General features: G+C 42.1%; 1 protein-coding gene across 5 annotated transcripts in view; it reads left to right on the top strand.

Annotated features, from left to right (window-relative positions):
- rasgrf2b (Ras protein-specific guanine nucleotide-releasing factor 2b) overlaps positions 1-17,156 on the top strand; it is a 250,703-nt gene that overhangs the window by 56,068 nt on the left and 177,479 nt on the right. For all 5 annotated transcript variants that reach the window (XM_059644773.1, XM_059644772.1, XM_059644776.1 and 2 more), the window contains one exon: positions 9,959-10,106. In XM_059644773.1, coding sequence (XP_059500756.1) covers positions 9,959-10,106 — 148 coding nt within the window. The remainder of the gene's footprint in view (positions 1-9,958; positions 10,107-17,156) is intronic.

Below are 17,156 nucleotides of genomic sequence, written 5' to 3'. Positions count from 1 at the left end.
AGAATATGCTATCTAAGAAACTATCCTGAAAATATTTTATGGATTCCTCATGTAGGCTACCATTGCCCATCTGATTTTCCCAGTCTATATGTAAATACTTCATAATTATGACAGTACCTTTCAGCTATGCTGTCATTATTCCCCAGATAATTTAAATTGAGGCGTATTTCTCAGCCCATCTGCATCACTTTTCAGTTGAATTCTCCAGAATTTTGATACTGACACAGACCTTACTATTACAATAATAAGACCATTTAGTAATCAATAACATTGTTAGTGTAAGACTGATTCGTGGCTGATTTTTATTTTTTGAAGTGTTTGCTGACACCAGCAATTGGCTTATAGTTTCTAACTGTGCATACTCACCTCCTGTGTTTTGGTGTGTTTGCAGAGATGTCTCTGCCAGTAAATTGTTTCCTGGGTGTGGTAGAGCAGGGTTTTGATTTTATTCATTGGTTAAGAGATTGCAAAGACCTGTCTGTTGCATGGCTGTACATGTTATAATTTTACGAGGTTTGTGTGTTATTTTTAGATAGGTCTGGTGTTCTTGACATGGCCCCCAACATTTGCCTTTAAACCAGGGTTCATTGCTTTCTCCTGGCTTGATGATAATGGCAGAGATATGTGAAGTGCCAGGCGTTGGGGTTGCGATTGTGGCTTAATACAATTCTGCTGCTGTTTGTGATCCAGGTGCCTAAAGGATGCCCAGTTTTTGAGTCTCTAGCTCTGTTCATTGGCTGTCTCATGAATTACATTTTGTAGTACCACAGAGTACATTGTGCACCTTTACCACACGCATCTCTTCCTTCAAGTGGTGTTCAATATGGAGAATTACTGATTCATTATCCAATGGGTTTGATAGGTGGTAAACAGCAGGAGGTTTTCCTGATTCTGTCTGACGTTTCGCAGTGTGGTTTCATGCAGTCCAGAATCAATGCTTAGGTGAGCTGGGTGAGGCCAAGGAAAGATTTTAGGCAGAGATTAATGCTACTGCATTCTTGTTCATTTTCTGCTGGAGGTGACACCGGACAACTATTTACATTGGTTAATAATAATGGATAATTTTTGTTGTTGTTGCCGGAGCACCATTGCATGTGTAAGACACCACATTCAACATTGCTGGATGGACCAGTCAGTACTTCAGCATCCAGACAAAGTCCAAAGCTTAGCAGAGTGGCAGTTGCTTATGCATAGATCTTACAACTTCATTGCACCAGACAATTTGTGGCTGCATGTCCTTTTATGTTGAAGTGAATCAGAATATTTTGCACTGTTGGTTACAACTGAAAGAAATGGCAAAGAATTTGCATTTCAAGATTCATCGGGTAAAGATATGTGTACGCGCGTGTGTACGCGCGCGCGCGCGCGTGTGTGTGTGTGGTGCGTACAGGATTATACTCAAGGTTCAGGTGTGATGTCTTATGGGCAAGTAATCTATCAATTCTCCTTGACTTGGTAATGCATGAGGAGTAGTATCTAGCGCAAATATTGCAGGACTGTTAGAACTCAACAACCTTTGATTGACAGGAGATAAAAAAGGAGAACATTAGAGTGATTAATCATTTTGCCAATTTTCCTTCCAGATCTTCTTCAGATATCCTAATACTGACATTCTAAACCGGGAGTCAGTGGAATGCACCCAGGAGAAGGATCCTTCTCCATTCTTAGTTTTTTTGTCTGAATCATAAATCATTTCTACATTGATAGTACAAATAACATTGAAATGAGACCAATCAACACAATAGAGCTCATTGTCAACCTTAAAGCACATTAAAACCAAAGGAAAAACTGAAAATGCAGAAAACACCAAGAAGATGGTTTATGTTAATGTTAATGGTTTCACTTAAGGCATTAGCCCATTATTTAGCCTCTCGCTGACCAATCTCCTTATTAGATGGTTGGGAAAGAACAAGAACTCCTCCATTAAAATGAGTCATCATTCTTTTATTATTTTGCATTGGTTAAAAGACAAATCTTGAAAAAACGAGTCAGCAGTGATGGTTGTAATGAATATTGCACATACGATAGTGATCACAAAATAAAATGAGCGTGAAAATCTAATGTACAGAACATTCAGTTATACTTGGGTATCAGAAAAAGAAGAACATTTGTTGCAGCTGTCCGCACAACATGCCAGTATGATTTTTGTTCTCAGTTACATAAAACAAAAAGGAAGTCAACAGTAATTATTCTCTATGCTTTAAACACATGCACAAAGTGGGAGAAAAAGCTGATGCTACTCCTGGTGGGTGCAAGGTGCGGAACACATTGGTTATCCAGTCAAATAATTGTAAGCCATTTGCTTCCATTTTCATTCACCAGATCTTCACAGCAACCAGGCTTAGGAAATCTCTTAACTTGGCACTGGCTGCACAAAACCCTCTCAGCACCTATTTATAGGCAAACTGTTCCCAGTGTTTCTGCCAAATAAGCTATGCTAAAGAAAAATAAAATGGTGATAAAGTGACTGTCCATCCACCTGGCATTGGCATCTGCTGGAAGTATGCAAAGTAAGATAAAACTTCCCTCTGTTGTATGTGTACTTTTCCTATAAAAGAATTCATCTTTCAGGACTCCATGTGCTGTGTATATACAATGTTATGACACTCCCTGACATCTAGTCTGCTGCAGGTATTTGCTTCATAACTTGAGATGTACTTTACAGTTTTAATTAAACTCATGTGTAATTTGTGGACAGAATGAGGTCATGGCATGCAATTGGTATCCTTGCAATTTGTCCAGCAGTGTCTCTAATGTAGAACATCTACAATTTCTAGGCAGACTGATTGCAATTGTATTCCAGCTCAGTTGATCCTACAAACGCTGTGGAGGTGCTGGTGTTCGACTGGGCTGGACAAAGTCAGAAGTCACATGACGCAAGGTTATAGTCCAACAGGTTTATTTGAAATCATAAGCTTGTGGAACGCGGCTCCTTTATCAGGTGAAGTGAAGAGAAGCACGCAGGCACAGAATTTATAGGCAGAGAGATCGAAAGATCTTACAAATGGTGTCAGTGGAGCTGAATGACAAGTCTCTGCAGGTGATCCTTAGTATCAGATGGTGTGAGTAAAATGTCAACAGCTGAATTGCAAGTGAAGGGATGACATTTAATCCAATTAATTGAAGCAGAGTGATAATTATGAAAATTTAAAAATGAAATGGTTCTGGAGACAAACCAAATGGCTGGAATAACATGATTGGTATAAGAGTCACATGCCAAGGGTCAAAGCAAAGTAACAAGCAATGCAAAATACACAAACTAATTAAGGTGGAGAGATCACAACCAGTTATTAAGGTGATAGGGTCAAAACAGGACAGTAAGGAAGATTTTACAAATACAGAACAGTGTGGTATGTTTACGTATCGAGTGAAATGAACCCAGGATCGTGGTTCAGGTTGCCTTCATGTGTACGTAACTTGGCTATCATTTTCTGCTCGGCTATTCTGCTTTGTTGTGTATCTTCAAGGCCGCTTTGAAGGATGCTCACCTGAAAATTGGAGGCTGAATGTCCTTGACTGCTGAAACATTCCCCGACTGTCCGGTGATTGTTGCGCGGTGTCTACTTGCCCATTGTGTCCCCAAAATACCTTGCCTTGGTGTATCCTTGCTCTCAGCATTTGAGGTAGACAACATTAGCAGAGTCACATGAGTATCTGCTGTGTATGTGGTGGGTGGTGTTCCAACATGTGATGGTGGTATCCATGTCAACGATCTGACATGTCCTGCAGAGGTTGCCATGACAGGGTTGTGTGGTGTTGTGGTCAATGTTGTCCTGAAGGTTGGGTAGTTTGCGGTGAACGATAGTATGTTTAAAATTTGGCAGTTGTTTGAAGGTGAGAAGTGGAGATGCAGGGATGATCTTGGTGAGATGTTATCGATGACGTGTTGAAGGCTGTGGGGAAGTACTTGATGATGAAGGGTACTCTATCGGTTGCATCCTGCGTCTGTCTTCTGAGGTTGTTGTGGTTTTTTTGCTGTGGCACATCAGAACCAGCAAATGATGAGTTGGTTGTTGCATTCCATTCTTATGAGGGTTACTTTCAGCATCTTTAGGTGACTGTTGCATTCCTCCTCATCTGAACAGAACCTCTGTATGTGCAGGGCTTGTCCATAGGGGATAATTTCTTTAGGATGGAAGCAAGAGAAGTGCATTGTGAGGTTATTTGTAGGTTTGCAGTAGACTGAGGTGTCCATCATTGATGGGAATGTATGTGTCCAAGAATGAGACTGATTCTGAACAGTAGTCCATAGTAAGTCTGGTAGGGTGAACCTTGTTGATATCATTGTGTGGTCATATCATTGATTCCTTGCCATGAATCCAAAGGAAGAAAATGTTGTAATATTTGGTATATAACATTGGTTGGAGGTCCTGTGCAGCAAACAAGTGTGCTGTCATCGTGGTGAATGCTGGTGTATTGTGACGAAACATCTATTGTGACGAAGAATGTTCCTGGTTCAACCGGTCAGTGGGTGCTGAGTTTGTGTAAAACGTCTGTACTGTCACAACAGAAACTGGGGCTTCCTTGTACAATGGGTTTCAAGATGCCCTCGACACAGCCAGAGAGATTCTCAGGCAGGGTCCCATTGCCTGATATGATGGGACGTCCAAGTGTGTTGGCTTTGTGTATCTTCGAAAAGTAGAAGTCTCCTTTGCGAGAAATACGTGGGATAAAAGTGCATGGGATAAGAGCGCATGTGGTAATTTCTGAAGGTTTGGATCAAAGATCTTGATCAGTCTGTGGAGTTGCTGGATATGTTCTTGGTCAGATGGGCAGGTAGTTGTTTGTAGTGTTTCTGGTTGTTCAGTTGTCAGTATGCTTTGTTGCAATAGCCCATTCAATTCTGTTTGACGATGGCTCCTCTTTTTTCCGCTGGTTCAATGACAATGTTGCGATTGGCCTTGAGAGCACAAGGTCAGCGTTGCGTTGTGCCTGGGTAATGTTCTGCATTATCTTGTGAGTGTGGCTGATGAATCTAGCATTAGAGTATCTTCAGACGGCATGAGCATGTATGTTGAGGCTGGGGCGCTGGCCTTCTGGAGGGGTCCAATTTGACTCTTTCTTCTTTGGTTGCTTTACTGCGGATCTCTCGACTTTTCCGGTTCATTGGCTGTCTGATTGGGCTTGCTGCTGACGTTTTGGGATTTGCAGAAGAATACATGGAGACTCATTCGCTTGATCTCTTTTGCACAATCATTTGATCTCTCTGCCTATAAATTCCTTGCCTATGTGATTCTCTTCACTTCATCTGATAAAGGAGCAGTGCTATGAAAGCTTGTGATTTCAAATAAACCTGTTGCACTATAACCTGGTGTCGTGTGACGTCTGATCTGATCCTACACATGGAACTGTTGAATTGTTATTTGCTGCAAGTTTCACGTTCAGATGCTTTGAAATAACTCTCCATTTCTGTGGATACTTTTTAAAATAAAATTCAGGATTAATATATTTACACTTTACTTTGTGTTAATCTTGGCCACTAATAAATAGTCACCAGTTTTCAGTAGACAGATATTTTGATTTTTTGCAACAGTTTGGACAGCATGATGATATGTATTTTCCATAAGATTGGCAGTGTGAACATAATACAAGAACATAAGAAATAGGAGCAGGACAAGGCCATCTGGATCCTAGAGCCTGCTCTGCCGTTCAATAAGATCATGGCTGACCTTTTTCATTGACTCAGCTCCACTTACAGGCTGTAACCCTTAATTCCTTTACTTGTCAAAAACCTTTGCTTTAAAAACATTCAACAAGGCAGCCTCAACTGCCTCACTGGACAGGGAATTCTGCAGATTCACAGCCCTTTGGGAGAAGAGGATCCTCCCCAGCTTAGTGCTAAATCTTCTCCCCCTTATTTTGAGGCCATGCCCCCTTGTTCTGGGTTCACCTCCCAGCGGGGACATTTGTTTGGCATTTTTGGTCATGTTGTGGACATCATTAGTTTGTGGATTTTAATCACTTCATGTATAGGCCTCTGATGGGATATCAGATGGTTCTTGTTGAAGATACTCCCAGGTGGAGAGTCTGCTTGAGTTGCTGTACTTTGTAACTGCATCAGCAATTGTTTATGAGCATTGCCTCCACCAGTGGTTTTTTCTGCCAGATCCCTTGCAAAATTGATCGAAAGCTGGTCATTTCCTTGGTGCATGCTGAAGGTCACTGCTTTCACATGTCATAATATATTTGTCAACTGTCAACCTGCAAGAATCGCTTTATAATTACACTCATTTTCCACCAGCCCTTCAACACTGTGAGTCTACAGTTCATCTAGCAAATCTTTCTGATAAACACCCATGAGGGTGGATGTGATCACTAACTCAACGATTCTGCTTGCTAGCTCCCCATCTGAAAAATCCCACAATGAGCCCTTTTCCCTCTGCATCTGCTCATGAAGTGGTCTATGGATGCTGCGGGCTTCTATATCAATAACATGAATTCTTGAGTTTACTGGTGAATCTTTAACTGACGTGATTCAGAATGCAGCAGTGCTCAGTGAAAAAATAGTAGTGTCAGATTTAAGTTTGATGTCAGATGCTGAGGTGATTCAGAGGAGACAAGTACAAACAGAGAATTTCATTTCCCTGTCTTTCCAGGAAGAACCGTGAGAGATCATCCCGAGTGAGAAAGAAGCATGCATATTATTCTCACCAGTAACACAATCACTAAGAGCAAATGGAAGTGTTCAACTGAAACAACAAATTGAAATAAAATGTTTGCATGGTTCAACATAGATTTACCATCAGATTGGGAATAAAAATCTGTTGACACAGGTAGAAGGCATGGTGCATACCACTTCATGGAAGCGACAACTGAGAAGGCATGATTGATATCCAAAGATTTAGGATATGGTCAAGAAGAAATTGCCTGGTTCAGAAATCCAGGATATACAAAATCAAAAGTGCCTGTTTCAAAATTCTCCACAAAGGAAATTCATGAGCTTATAGAGCTTCCTGACCAAAGGAATCTTTAGACCTTGCATTGTGACAAACAGAGTCAAAGTAATGGTCTTCAGGCAATGCATTGTGGAAGAGCTTTCAGACAATCTGAAATTGTGAAGACAGGAAATCGTGGAGATTGGGCAGTTGTAAAATTAATGATATACGCGAATGTTTAAATATGCATAATGGTTGATTAAAAGCATGTGGAGAAAATTTTCTGTAAGTGAGGAAGGGTCTGACAGGGTTAATATTGTGAAGTGCCTTAAACAAGACACCCCTCTGATAATGTCACATGGATCTGTCTGGAAATTAGAATCTTGAAGAAATGGGACCCACCATCTGGGTATTCATCATAGTCTTTGAAAAAATGTATCATATTAGTTTAACTACTGCATAATTGCTATCATAAAATAAACTACATCTTGTTTAAGACAAGAGCCTTTTCATGTTAGACTACAACATTGTTTCCTGTAGCATATTTGACCAACTTGGCACTGGAGAAGGATTGTGCCAGCAAAGTCTACCGTATAGTGAGCAATGAAACAGAGAGCAGCAGTATGGATTGCTCATACAACAGAACAGGCCTATGCTGTCTGATGTTTGTCAGCCAGCAAGCTGCCTTGGAAGCTTTCCCCCTAGAGTGACAGGGAGTGAGCTATTTTCATTCTTCTTGGTTTCTCAGCCCAAATACAGACCTCCAGTCCAGTGAATCCCACCCATGGAAGGAAAAAGAGACAAATCCTGAAACCAGCCCAGCTGGAAATGGGATTGAACCCTATGCTACTGTCACCAATCTGACCCACACCAGCTGTTTAGCCAACTGTCTCCCAAAGAGTCCCAGTTGCTGTGGCTACATACACTTCACATGCATGTTGTATCCTGAAGCTATGAATAGTAATGATACAGGCTCCAATTTTCTTTCCACCTCATGGCTGACCGGGATGACTCCTGCTCTTACTGCCTGCCATGGGGTGTTTTGGAAGGATTAACAGGTGGACATTCAGTTGGCATTTTATTTGATCGGTCAGAAGGGTTGCCACACTCGAAATGTTAACTCTGATTTCTCTTCACAGATGCTGCCAGGCCTGCTGTGCTTTTCTAGCAATTCCTGTTTTTGTTTCTGATTTACAGCATCCACAGTTTTTTTGGTTTTTAATAAATGAAGGTTCTTTCTTTATCACTGAGGCTAAAAAATAAAGGGACAATATTTCTATTCTGTCAAACTAATGTGCTAAAGACTTAACCATAACTTGCAATTATTATAAGAAGAATATTAAAGTTTCAGTTACAGAGTGATGTCTGATTATGTGTGCAGGGTAATGGAGATGTTGCCAACTGAAAGCATTTCATGTTTCAAAACAGTAGATATCAAGATTGCCTGTTTTGATACAATAAAGACCTGTAGCTGAGATCTCTAGTGAACTTCAGATGCTTTTAGAGGAAAAGCTAATCAATAAGTTTAATAAGGTTTTCGTACGAAGGGGGTTCTTCCAAATGACACTTGAAGAGCTGCCAAATTGTGCAGATTTTCTAGCATGCTTCTATGATCAAAATAGAATAAAGCATTTTCTGAAATATCATGAAAAGTTAACAGAATGTGCAAACAGAAAAGAGAATTTTGGATTGTGCCTGTTATAATGTTCATTCAATACATCATCAGTAATTAGTTTAAGAGTAAACATTGATTTATGTATTTCGTGGCCAACAGATTATTTTGGACCACCATATCAAGCTACGAAAAGTGAATAAAAAAACCTGAAAAAATCTGCTATTCTATACCTGGGAAGTAAAGACAGAGATCGGTGATACTGTAGATTAGATCAAACATCTGCAGTCCTGCCAGATCCAGATATGAATGCTACTGGGTAATGAAACAGCTAACAAGGGAAGGCGACTCCACAAAACTCTCCATCCTAAATGTTGTCAGAACCCTGCATGTCAATGCGAAAGGCAAAGCTGAAGCATTTGCAACTATTTACGTCAGGAGACCAGGTTTAGAGATGGCAGTCTTCAGCCACCTTGACTCACTCCATGTGGTGGCTATGTTGACATTACCGTTTGAAGATTCATGCTCTACAAATATTTGCTCCCTTAGCTGAGCTGTTTCATCGTATCTACAATCCAACAATATGGAAAATTGACCTTGCAAGTCCTGTCCAGCAAAAATAGGACAAATCAATTCAGTCTATTAGTCTATGCCTGATTTCAGCAAGGTGGAAGGTATCTAGTGGCACTGACACAGAAACAGCTTGATCACTGGTGGTCAGTTTGTGCTCGACCTAGACCACTTGATTCTGGACTTGATTACACCCTTGTTCCTAATATGGACCAAAGAACTGTTTCCTGACGTGTGTTAAAGTGACTGGCCTTGACATGAAAATAATATTTGACCAACTGTTGCATTCAGAAGTTTTAATAAAATTAAAATCCAAGGGTATTGCAGGGCGACTCTCTACTGGTTGGAGTCATAGATAGCGCAAAGGAAGATGGTTATGAGTACTGGAGCCAGCCGTCTCAGCCGAAGACATCTCTGTAGGAAATGCTTGGGAGGTCTGGCAGCATCTGTGAAGAAAAAGTCAGAGTTAACATTTCGGGTCCGTTCTGAGGAAGGGCCACCAGACCTGAAACTTTAACTCTGATTTTTCCTTCAGAGATGCTGCCGGACCTACTGAGTTTTTCCAGCAACTTCTGTTTTTGTTCCTGATTCGCAGCATCCACAGTTCTTTTGGTTTTTACATCTCTGTAAGAGTTTGTCATGGTATTCTTTTTTAATCAACCTGCCCAGCAATGTTATGACACTTCTGGAGCATCTTCTGCTCCAGAAGTGACTTGAACCCAGGTCTCCTACCTCAGAAGTAGGAACACTACTATTGTACTATAAACGCTCTCAGTTCATCAAGATAGTGTCCTTGGCCCAAACATCTTCAGCATGAGGACAGAAGTGGGAATGTTCTCTAATGATTAATGTTCAATTTTGTGACCGTTCTTTGCATTAATTGATGTTATTTTTCTCCTAGTTACTGTGATCTTCTAATTGAGCGTGAGGTACTGATGCAGAAGTATATTCATCTGGTTCAGATAGTGGAAACGGAGAAAATTGCAGCACATCAGCTCCGGCAGCAACTTGAAGATCAAGACACAGAGATTGAGAGATTGAAAGCTGAGGTGGGTTATCCAAATATTCAGATAAACGACTTACCTTGTTTTTCATCCACCAGTGCTTTGGCCTTGCATTTTGCTTTGTTCAGATTGCCTTCCCAACAGCTGAAGTGAATACAGTATACATTTATAACAAAGCCAGTCCATTCGGCTGATGGTAATGAGGATGGATCGAGTTATACAATGTATTTCTGCTGACTTCTATGTTAAGAGCTTGGTTCACTTGGCTTTGTATTTGATTTGGAAAACAAAATGTTTGGACATGCATGAAACTCATCATTCAGGTCGATTTTCTGTTTTGTTACTGAAGTCTTGATAGCAGACAGAAATCAGGGGATATAATTTAATGAACTCCAGGGAGAGAGTTTACTATAGGGAGCACCAATAAGTACCCTGGATGTTAAACCAAGCCATAACCTACTCACCTGCTCTGGCCTTGCCATGATTTTACCAGCTCTAAAGGGGAGGCACCAGAAGGCCAGCCTACAATTGGGCTAATTGAGGACCTCACAAGAACAATTATTGGCTTCTCAAGTCCTTTCCCACCACTACTTGGATTACTTGGTGGTGGCCCAAACTAAGTATCCAATATCCCCTATGTGTGTTGATGGCAGACAAGGGACAAGTCACTTCTCAACCAAAGGAATGCAGCTAATTGAGGCACCTTTTCAAAGCTTTCTGCTCAGTATGGCTCCATTTCCCCCCAACTGACCCACTATGGCTACCCCAGTCCCCTTGCTTCACTTGCTGGGACCTGCCAGTCTGGAGCTGATGAGTAACTGACCCTGTACGAAGATAACAAGGAGTAGAGCTGGATGAACACAGCAGGCCAAGCAGCATCTTAGGAGCATAAAAGCTGACGTTTTGGGCCTGGACCCTTTGTCAGAAATGGGGAAGGGGAAGGGGGTTCTGAAATAAATAGAGGGAGGGTGGAGGCGGATTGAAGATTGATAGAGGAGAAGATAGGTGGAGAGGAAACAGAAAGGTCAAAGAGGCGGGGATGGAGCCAGTAAAGGTGAGTGTAGGTGCGAAGTTAGGGAGGAGATAGGTCAGCCCATGGAGGACGGACAGGTCAAGGGGGGGCAGGATGAGGTTAGTAGGTAGGAGATAGGGGTGAGGCCCGAAGCGGGAGGAGGGGACAGGTGGAAGGAAGGTCAGACCAGGGAGGCAGGGACGAGGAGGGCTTGCCCTGGGATGCGGCAGGGGGAGGGGAGATCCCGAAGCCTGTGAAGTCCACATTGATGCAACTGGGCTACAGGGTTCCCAAGCCCTTGGTCCAGGAGCTCCCTACCTACCTCTGTGACACCACTCACACCCTCCATCTCCTCCAGAACTTCCAATTCCCCGATCCCCAGTCCCCAGTCGTCATTTCTGAAGAAGGGTCTAGGCCCGAAACATTAGCTTTCCTGCTCCTAAGATGCTGCTTGGTCTGCTGTTTTCATCCAGCTCCATACTTTGTTATCTCGGATTCTCCAGCATCTGCAGTTCCTATTCTCTCTGACACTGTACTAAACTGAACTTTAACTCTGGATCCATGTGTCCTTCTGCTGAGAGACTGAATGCAGTACAATGTCATGGTGGTACAGAAGTGGAGAACCATTTGTCTGCTATAGCTCTCAGAGGTGGGAGTTCCTTTCCCACTGAAGGTGAAACTCATGCTTTAAACCATTTAAAGATCTAACAGTCTTTCGGTCACTGCAGAATGGTTCGCCAGTTTGGGGCATGTGCGGACCTGGCCCATCAGAAAATTCAGTCTTGCATGTCTTCTGTTGCAATTGGAACAAGAGGCAAGAGGAGGGTATTTGACACCTTGAGTCTGTTTCACCATTCAGTGAGATGAAGTTGATCCGCAGCCCAACACCTCTTTTTCCATAGTACCTTTGGTTAACAAAAGCAAAGAAAAAAAGTATGATGATGTAATGGTGACAAAAAATGATCACGTGCAGACAATGTCTTTTTGCCTTGCAAATAAAGTCTGACATATTTGGCATACTTATTATACTATCTGATGCATTTCTGAAGACCAAAGATCACTTAGCATTGGGGAAACGATGTATGAGGGAAGTTGGTTCATGTGTTAATTTAGATCCTTCACCATTAAATGGTGTAAATGAAAATTTATGCTATTCAATTACGGACGTGTTAGTGCTGGTAGCTACTCCGACTAGGAGATCTGCTAGTATAATTTATCACACACAACTATCTTATGTCATCTTCACACATCCACTGTTGATCAACTGTTCTGTGATAACCCTCATCCACTGCACCCATTGCCATTTCCTGTGTCCACTATGCTCCACTTGCCTTCCTTATCCAGCTCCGACCGAATAGCCAAAATACTGATGTTTTATTTTCTGAAATTCACTTTCAAGAGTTCTTTTTGCTCTTGAAATTTCAAGCACCTCTTCATTTCTTTTCTTATGGTTGTGTGTGGGATGCTAAGCATCTGTATTAGCATCCTCAATTCAAAGATCTCCCTATTATTCCCCAGATCTTTACCAATTTCCAGGTTTCTGAGGTATACAGGAAGGTAGATAAAGTGGAGTACGTTATGATATTTTTCTTTGTTACAAGTTTAAGTTTTCCAGTTGTGTACACATTATTCATCTTCACCAAATTACTTCCGGCTACTGCAATCCTTGTTCTGACTTTAGCATTGCATCCATCAATTTCTGTTATCACTTGCTCTAAAAGAAAAACTTAGTTGCTTGTTCCAGGGTACGCCATCCATTTCAATCTTCCCTCTCATTTATCCTGGTGTGTTTATTCTAAGTGCCGTTGTTCTTGTTTTATTGGTATTCTTAAATTCAATCTACATCACACATTTCTAGATTTTACTTGATTTGTTTGATATATTGTGGGGCCTCTCTGATTCTTCTATATGTTATATTATCACTGTATCACATGTTTGTGATGCTCTTGGCTCGCAATTTTATTCCTAGAAGTACACTTAATTTTCTGAATATTTGTTGTTGTGCAGAATGAATAATTTTGGCAATAGCACACATCATTGTCACACTCCTTTTTTTTCCACTTGAAACCACATCTGATACAGGAGTGGGCCATTCAGCTCCTTGAACCTCTCTTCCATTCAATACAATCATGGCTGAGCTAGCTGTAGCCTCAAATACTCTTTCTTGCCAATCTTTGATAACTTTTCACTATCTTGCTTAATAAGGATCTATCTACTTCTGTCTTAAGACTATTTTGACTCTAATTATACCAGAGTTTTCAGGAAGAGAATCCCTAAGAATTGTGAGCCTCTGAAAGAATTATAGATTCATAGAATCATACATGGAAACAGGCCCTTTGGTCCAACTTGACCAAACTGACCAAGTTTCTCCAAAGTAAACTAAGACCCACTTGCCTGCCTTTGGCCCAGACCCTCTAAACTTTTCATATTCATGTACCTGCCCAAATGTCTTTTAAATGTTGCAACAGTACCTACATCTAGCACATCCTCTGGCAGTTTATTTCACACCTGAACCACCCTTTGTGTGAAAACATTGCCCCTAAGGTCCCTTTTAAATCTTTCTCCTCTCACTTTAAAAATATGCCCCCTAGTTTTGAACTCCCCCTCCATAGAGGAAGACCTTGGCTATTCGTCGCATCTATGCCTGACATGATTTCTTAAACCTCAGCCCTCAACCTCCAACGCTTCAGTGCAGAAGGTCCCAGCCTATCCAGTCTATCCTTATAAATTAAGCCCTTCGGTCATGGCAACATCATAGTAAATCTTTTTCTGAACCCGTTCCAGTTTATTAATATCCTTCTTATATCAGGATGACCAGAACTGTATACGTTACTCCAAAGGTGGCCTCGGCAACATCCTGTACAACGTCAACATGATGTCCCACTCAATGGTCTGAACAATGAAGGCAAGCATACTAAATGCCACCTTAGCTATGCTGTGTACCTGTGATGCAGATTTCAAATAACTATGAAACTATGAAACAAAGAACTATGGTGGCACAGTGGCTCGGTGGTTAGCACTGCTGCATCACAGTGCCAGGAACCCGGGTTTGATTCCAGCCAGTGTGGATTTTGCACATTCTTCCTGCGTCTGTGTGGGTTTCCTCCGGGTGCTCCGGTTTCCTACCACAGTCCAAAGATGTGCAGGCTAGGTGGATTGGCCATGCTAAATTGTCCGTAGTGTTCAGGGATGTGTGGGTTAGGTGGGTTAGACATGGGAAATACAGGGGTAGGGGAATGGATCTGGATGGGATGCTCTTCAGAGGGGTGGTGTGGACTTGTTAGCCGAATGGCCTGTTTCCATACTGTAAGGATTTTATAATCTATGATCCAAGCACATGAACCGCTAGGTCTCTCTGTCTCGACAACACTACCCAGGGCCCTACCATTAACTGTATAAGTTCTGCCCTTGTTTCCTTTTAACCAAAATATAATACCTCGCATTTATTCAAATTAAGCTCCATCTGTCACTCCTCAGCCCTTTGGCCCAAATGATCAAGATCTGTTTGTAATTTTAAATAACCTTCTTCATTGTTTACTAACACGTTTGGTGTAATTCACAAACTTACTAACCATGCCACCCAAATTCTCATCCAAATCATTCATATAAATGACAAACAAAAGTGGATCCAGCACTGATCCCTGCGGAACACCACTGGTCACAGGCCTCCAGTCTGAGAAACAAACCTCCATCACCACCTTCGGTCTCCTACCATCAAGCCAATTTTGTTTCCAGTTGCCAAGCTCGCCCTAAATCCCATGTGATCTAACTTTACTAATTATTCTATTATGTGGAACCTCGTCAAAGTCTTTGCTAAAGTCCATGTAGTCAAATGTCTACCTCTCTTCCCTTTTTGGTTACATCCTCAAAAAAACTCAGTCAAGTTTGTGAGACATAATTTCCCAGGCACAAAACTATGATGAGTGTCCCTAATTAGTCCTTGCCTCTCCAAATGCATGTAAATCCTTTCTTGGAAATCCCTGTGCCAACTTATCCATCACTGATGTCAGATTCACAGGTCTGTAGCTCTCAGGCTTCTTCTTACAGCCATTCTTAAATAAAGGCACAATGTTAGCCTCCCTCCAGGCCCCCAGTACTTCACCAGCAGCTGTAGATGATACAAATATCTTTGCTAGGGGCCCTGCAATTTCTTCCCTAACTTTCCACACATCCTGGGATACACTTGGTCAGGTCCCAGAGATTTATCCACCTTCATGATTTTTCTTAAGACCTCCAGCACTACTACTTCTGTAATGAGGACAGTTTTCAAGACATTAATTTTAATTTCCCTAAGTTCTACAGCCTCTATTTCCTTCTCATTCACAGAATGAATATGGAACGTTAGATAGAAGGTTAAAAAGCAGAACCTGAAAGATAGTAATCTCTGGCTTACTCCTGGTGCCATGTGCTAGAGAGATTAGGAATAAGAAGCTGGGGCAGATAAGTCAATGGCTGAGGAACTGGTGCAGGGGAGAAGTGTTCAGATTTTTTGGATCATTGGGAAATTGAGGAACAAATATGTAGAGATCTCAGATATAAGTGGGAATAACAGGGTGTAATAGCAAAGGATTTTAACATTCCAAATATAGACTTGGACTGCCATAGTGTTAAGGGCTTGGAGGGTGAGGAATTTGTTAAATGTGTTCAAGAAAGTGTTCCTTATCAATATATAGATGTACCTACTAGCGAAGGAGCAAAACTTGACCTTCTCTTGGGAAATAAGGCAGGGGGCAAATTCAGAAGTGAGAAAATGAGAGCCCAGATGCATTATGCTCCTGTTAGATTGAAGTGTAAAGTTGGGAAGAATAGGGAACAATAGATGAATAAAGATATTGTGGCACTGATCATATATTGGGTATGGATAACTGGGATCAAGTGAATCTCTTGGAGAGTATAAGCAACATTCTGAAGAGGAAAATTAAGAGGGCACAAAGGGGATATGAGATGGCTTTGACAGATAAGGTTGAGAATAATCCACAGAGATTTTGCAAGTTCATTAAGAGCAAAAGAGCAACTCAGGAAAGAATATGGCCCCTTAAAGATCAACAAAGTCTTCCATATGTTGAGCCACAAGAGATGGGAGAGATACTGAAGAAATATTCGGTTTTTACTGTGGAGAAAGACATGGAGGCTAGGGAACTTGGTGAAATAAATTAGTTATTCCCCTAGAGATAACGGGAACTGCAGATCCTGGAGAATCCGAGATAACAAAGTGTGGAGCTGGATGAACACAGCAGGCCAAGCAGCATCGTAGGAGCACAAAAGCTGACGTTTCGGGCCTAGACCCTTCATCAGAGAGGGGGGTGGGGAGAGGGTTCTGGAATAAATAGGGAGAGAGGGGGAGGCAGATCGAAGATGGATAGAGGAGAAGATAAGTGGAGAGGAGACAGACAAGTTAAAGGGGCGGGGATGGAGCCTGTAGAGGTGAGTATAGGTGGGGAGGTAGGGAGGGGATAGCTCAGCCCAGGGAGGATGGACATGTCAAGGAGGCGGGATGAGGTTGGGAGGTAGGAAATGAAGGTGCAGCTTGAGGTGGGAGGAGGGCATAGGTGAGAGAAAGAACAGGTTTGGGAGGCGGGGACAAGCTGGGCTGGTTTTGGGATGCAGTGGGGAGAGGGGAGATTTTGAAGCTTGTGAAATCCACATTGATACCATTGGGCTGCAGGGTTCCCAAGTGGAATATGACCTCCATTTCCTACCTCCTAACCTCATCCCGCCCCCTTGACCTGTCCGTCCTCCCCAGACTGACCTATCCCCTCCCTACCTCCTCACCTATACTCACCTCTACAGGCTCCATCTCCGCCCCTTTAACTTATCTGTCTCCTCTCCACCTAGCTTCTCCCTCTACCCACCTTCGATCCGCCTCCCCCTCTCTCCCTATTTATTCCAGAATCCTCTCCCCATCCCCCTTTTCTGATGAAGGGTCTAGGCCCAAAACATCAGCTTTTGTGCTCCTAAGATGCTGCTTGGTCTGCTGTGTTCATCCAGCTCCACGCTTTGTTATCTCTAGTTATTCCCTTATGTCTGTTTTAAATGTGCAACCCCTGTTTGTCCAAATCTACCCTGCCATGACTCCTCAGGAT

The sequence above is a fragment of the Stegostoma tigrinum genome, chromosome 3 (assembly GCF_030684315.1).
Source record: "Stegostoma tigrinum isolate sSteTig4 chromosome 3, sSteTig4.hap1, whole genome shotgun sequence".
NCBI lineage: Eukaryota > Metazoa > Chordata > Chondrichthyes > Orectolobiformes > Stegostomatidae > Stegostoma > Stegostoma tigrinum.
Note: the sequence above shows the minus strand (reverse complement) of the source record. Positions and strands in the feature narration are given on the sequence as shown.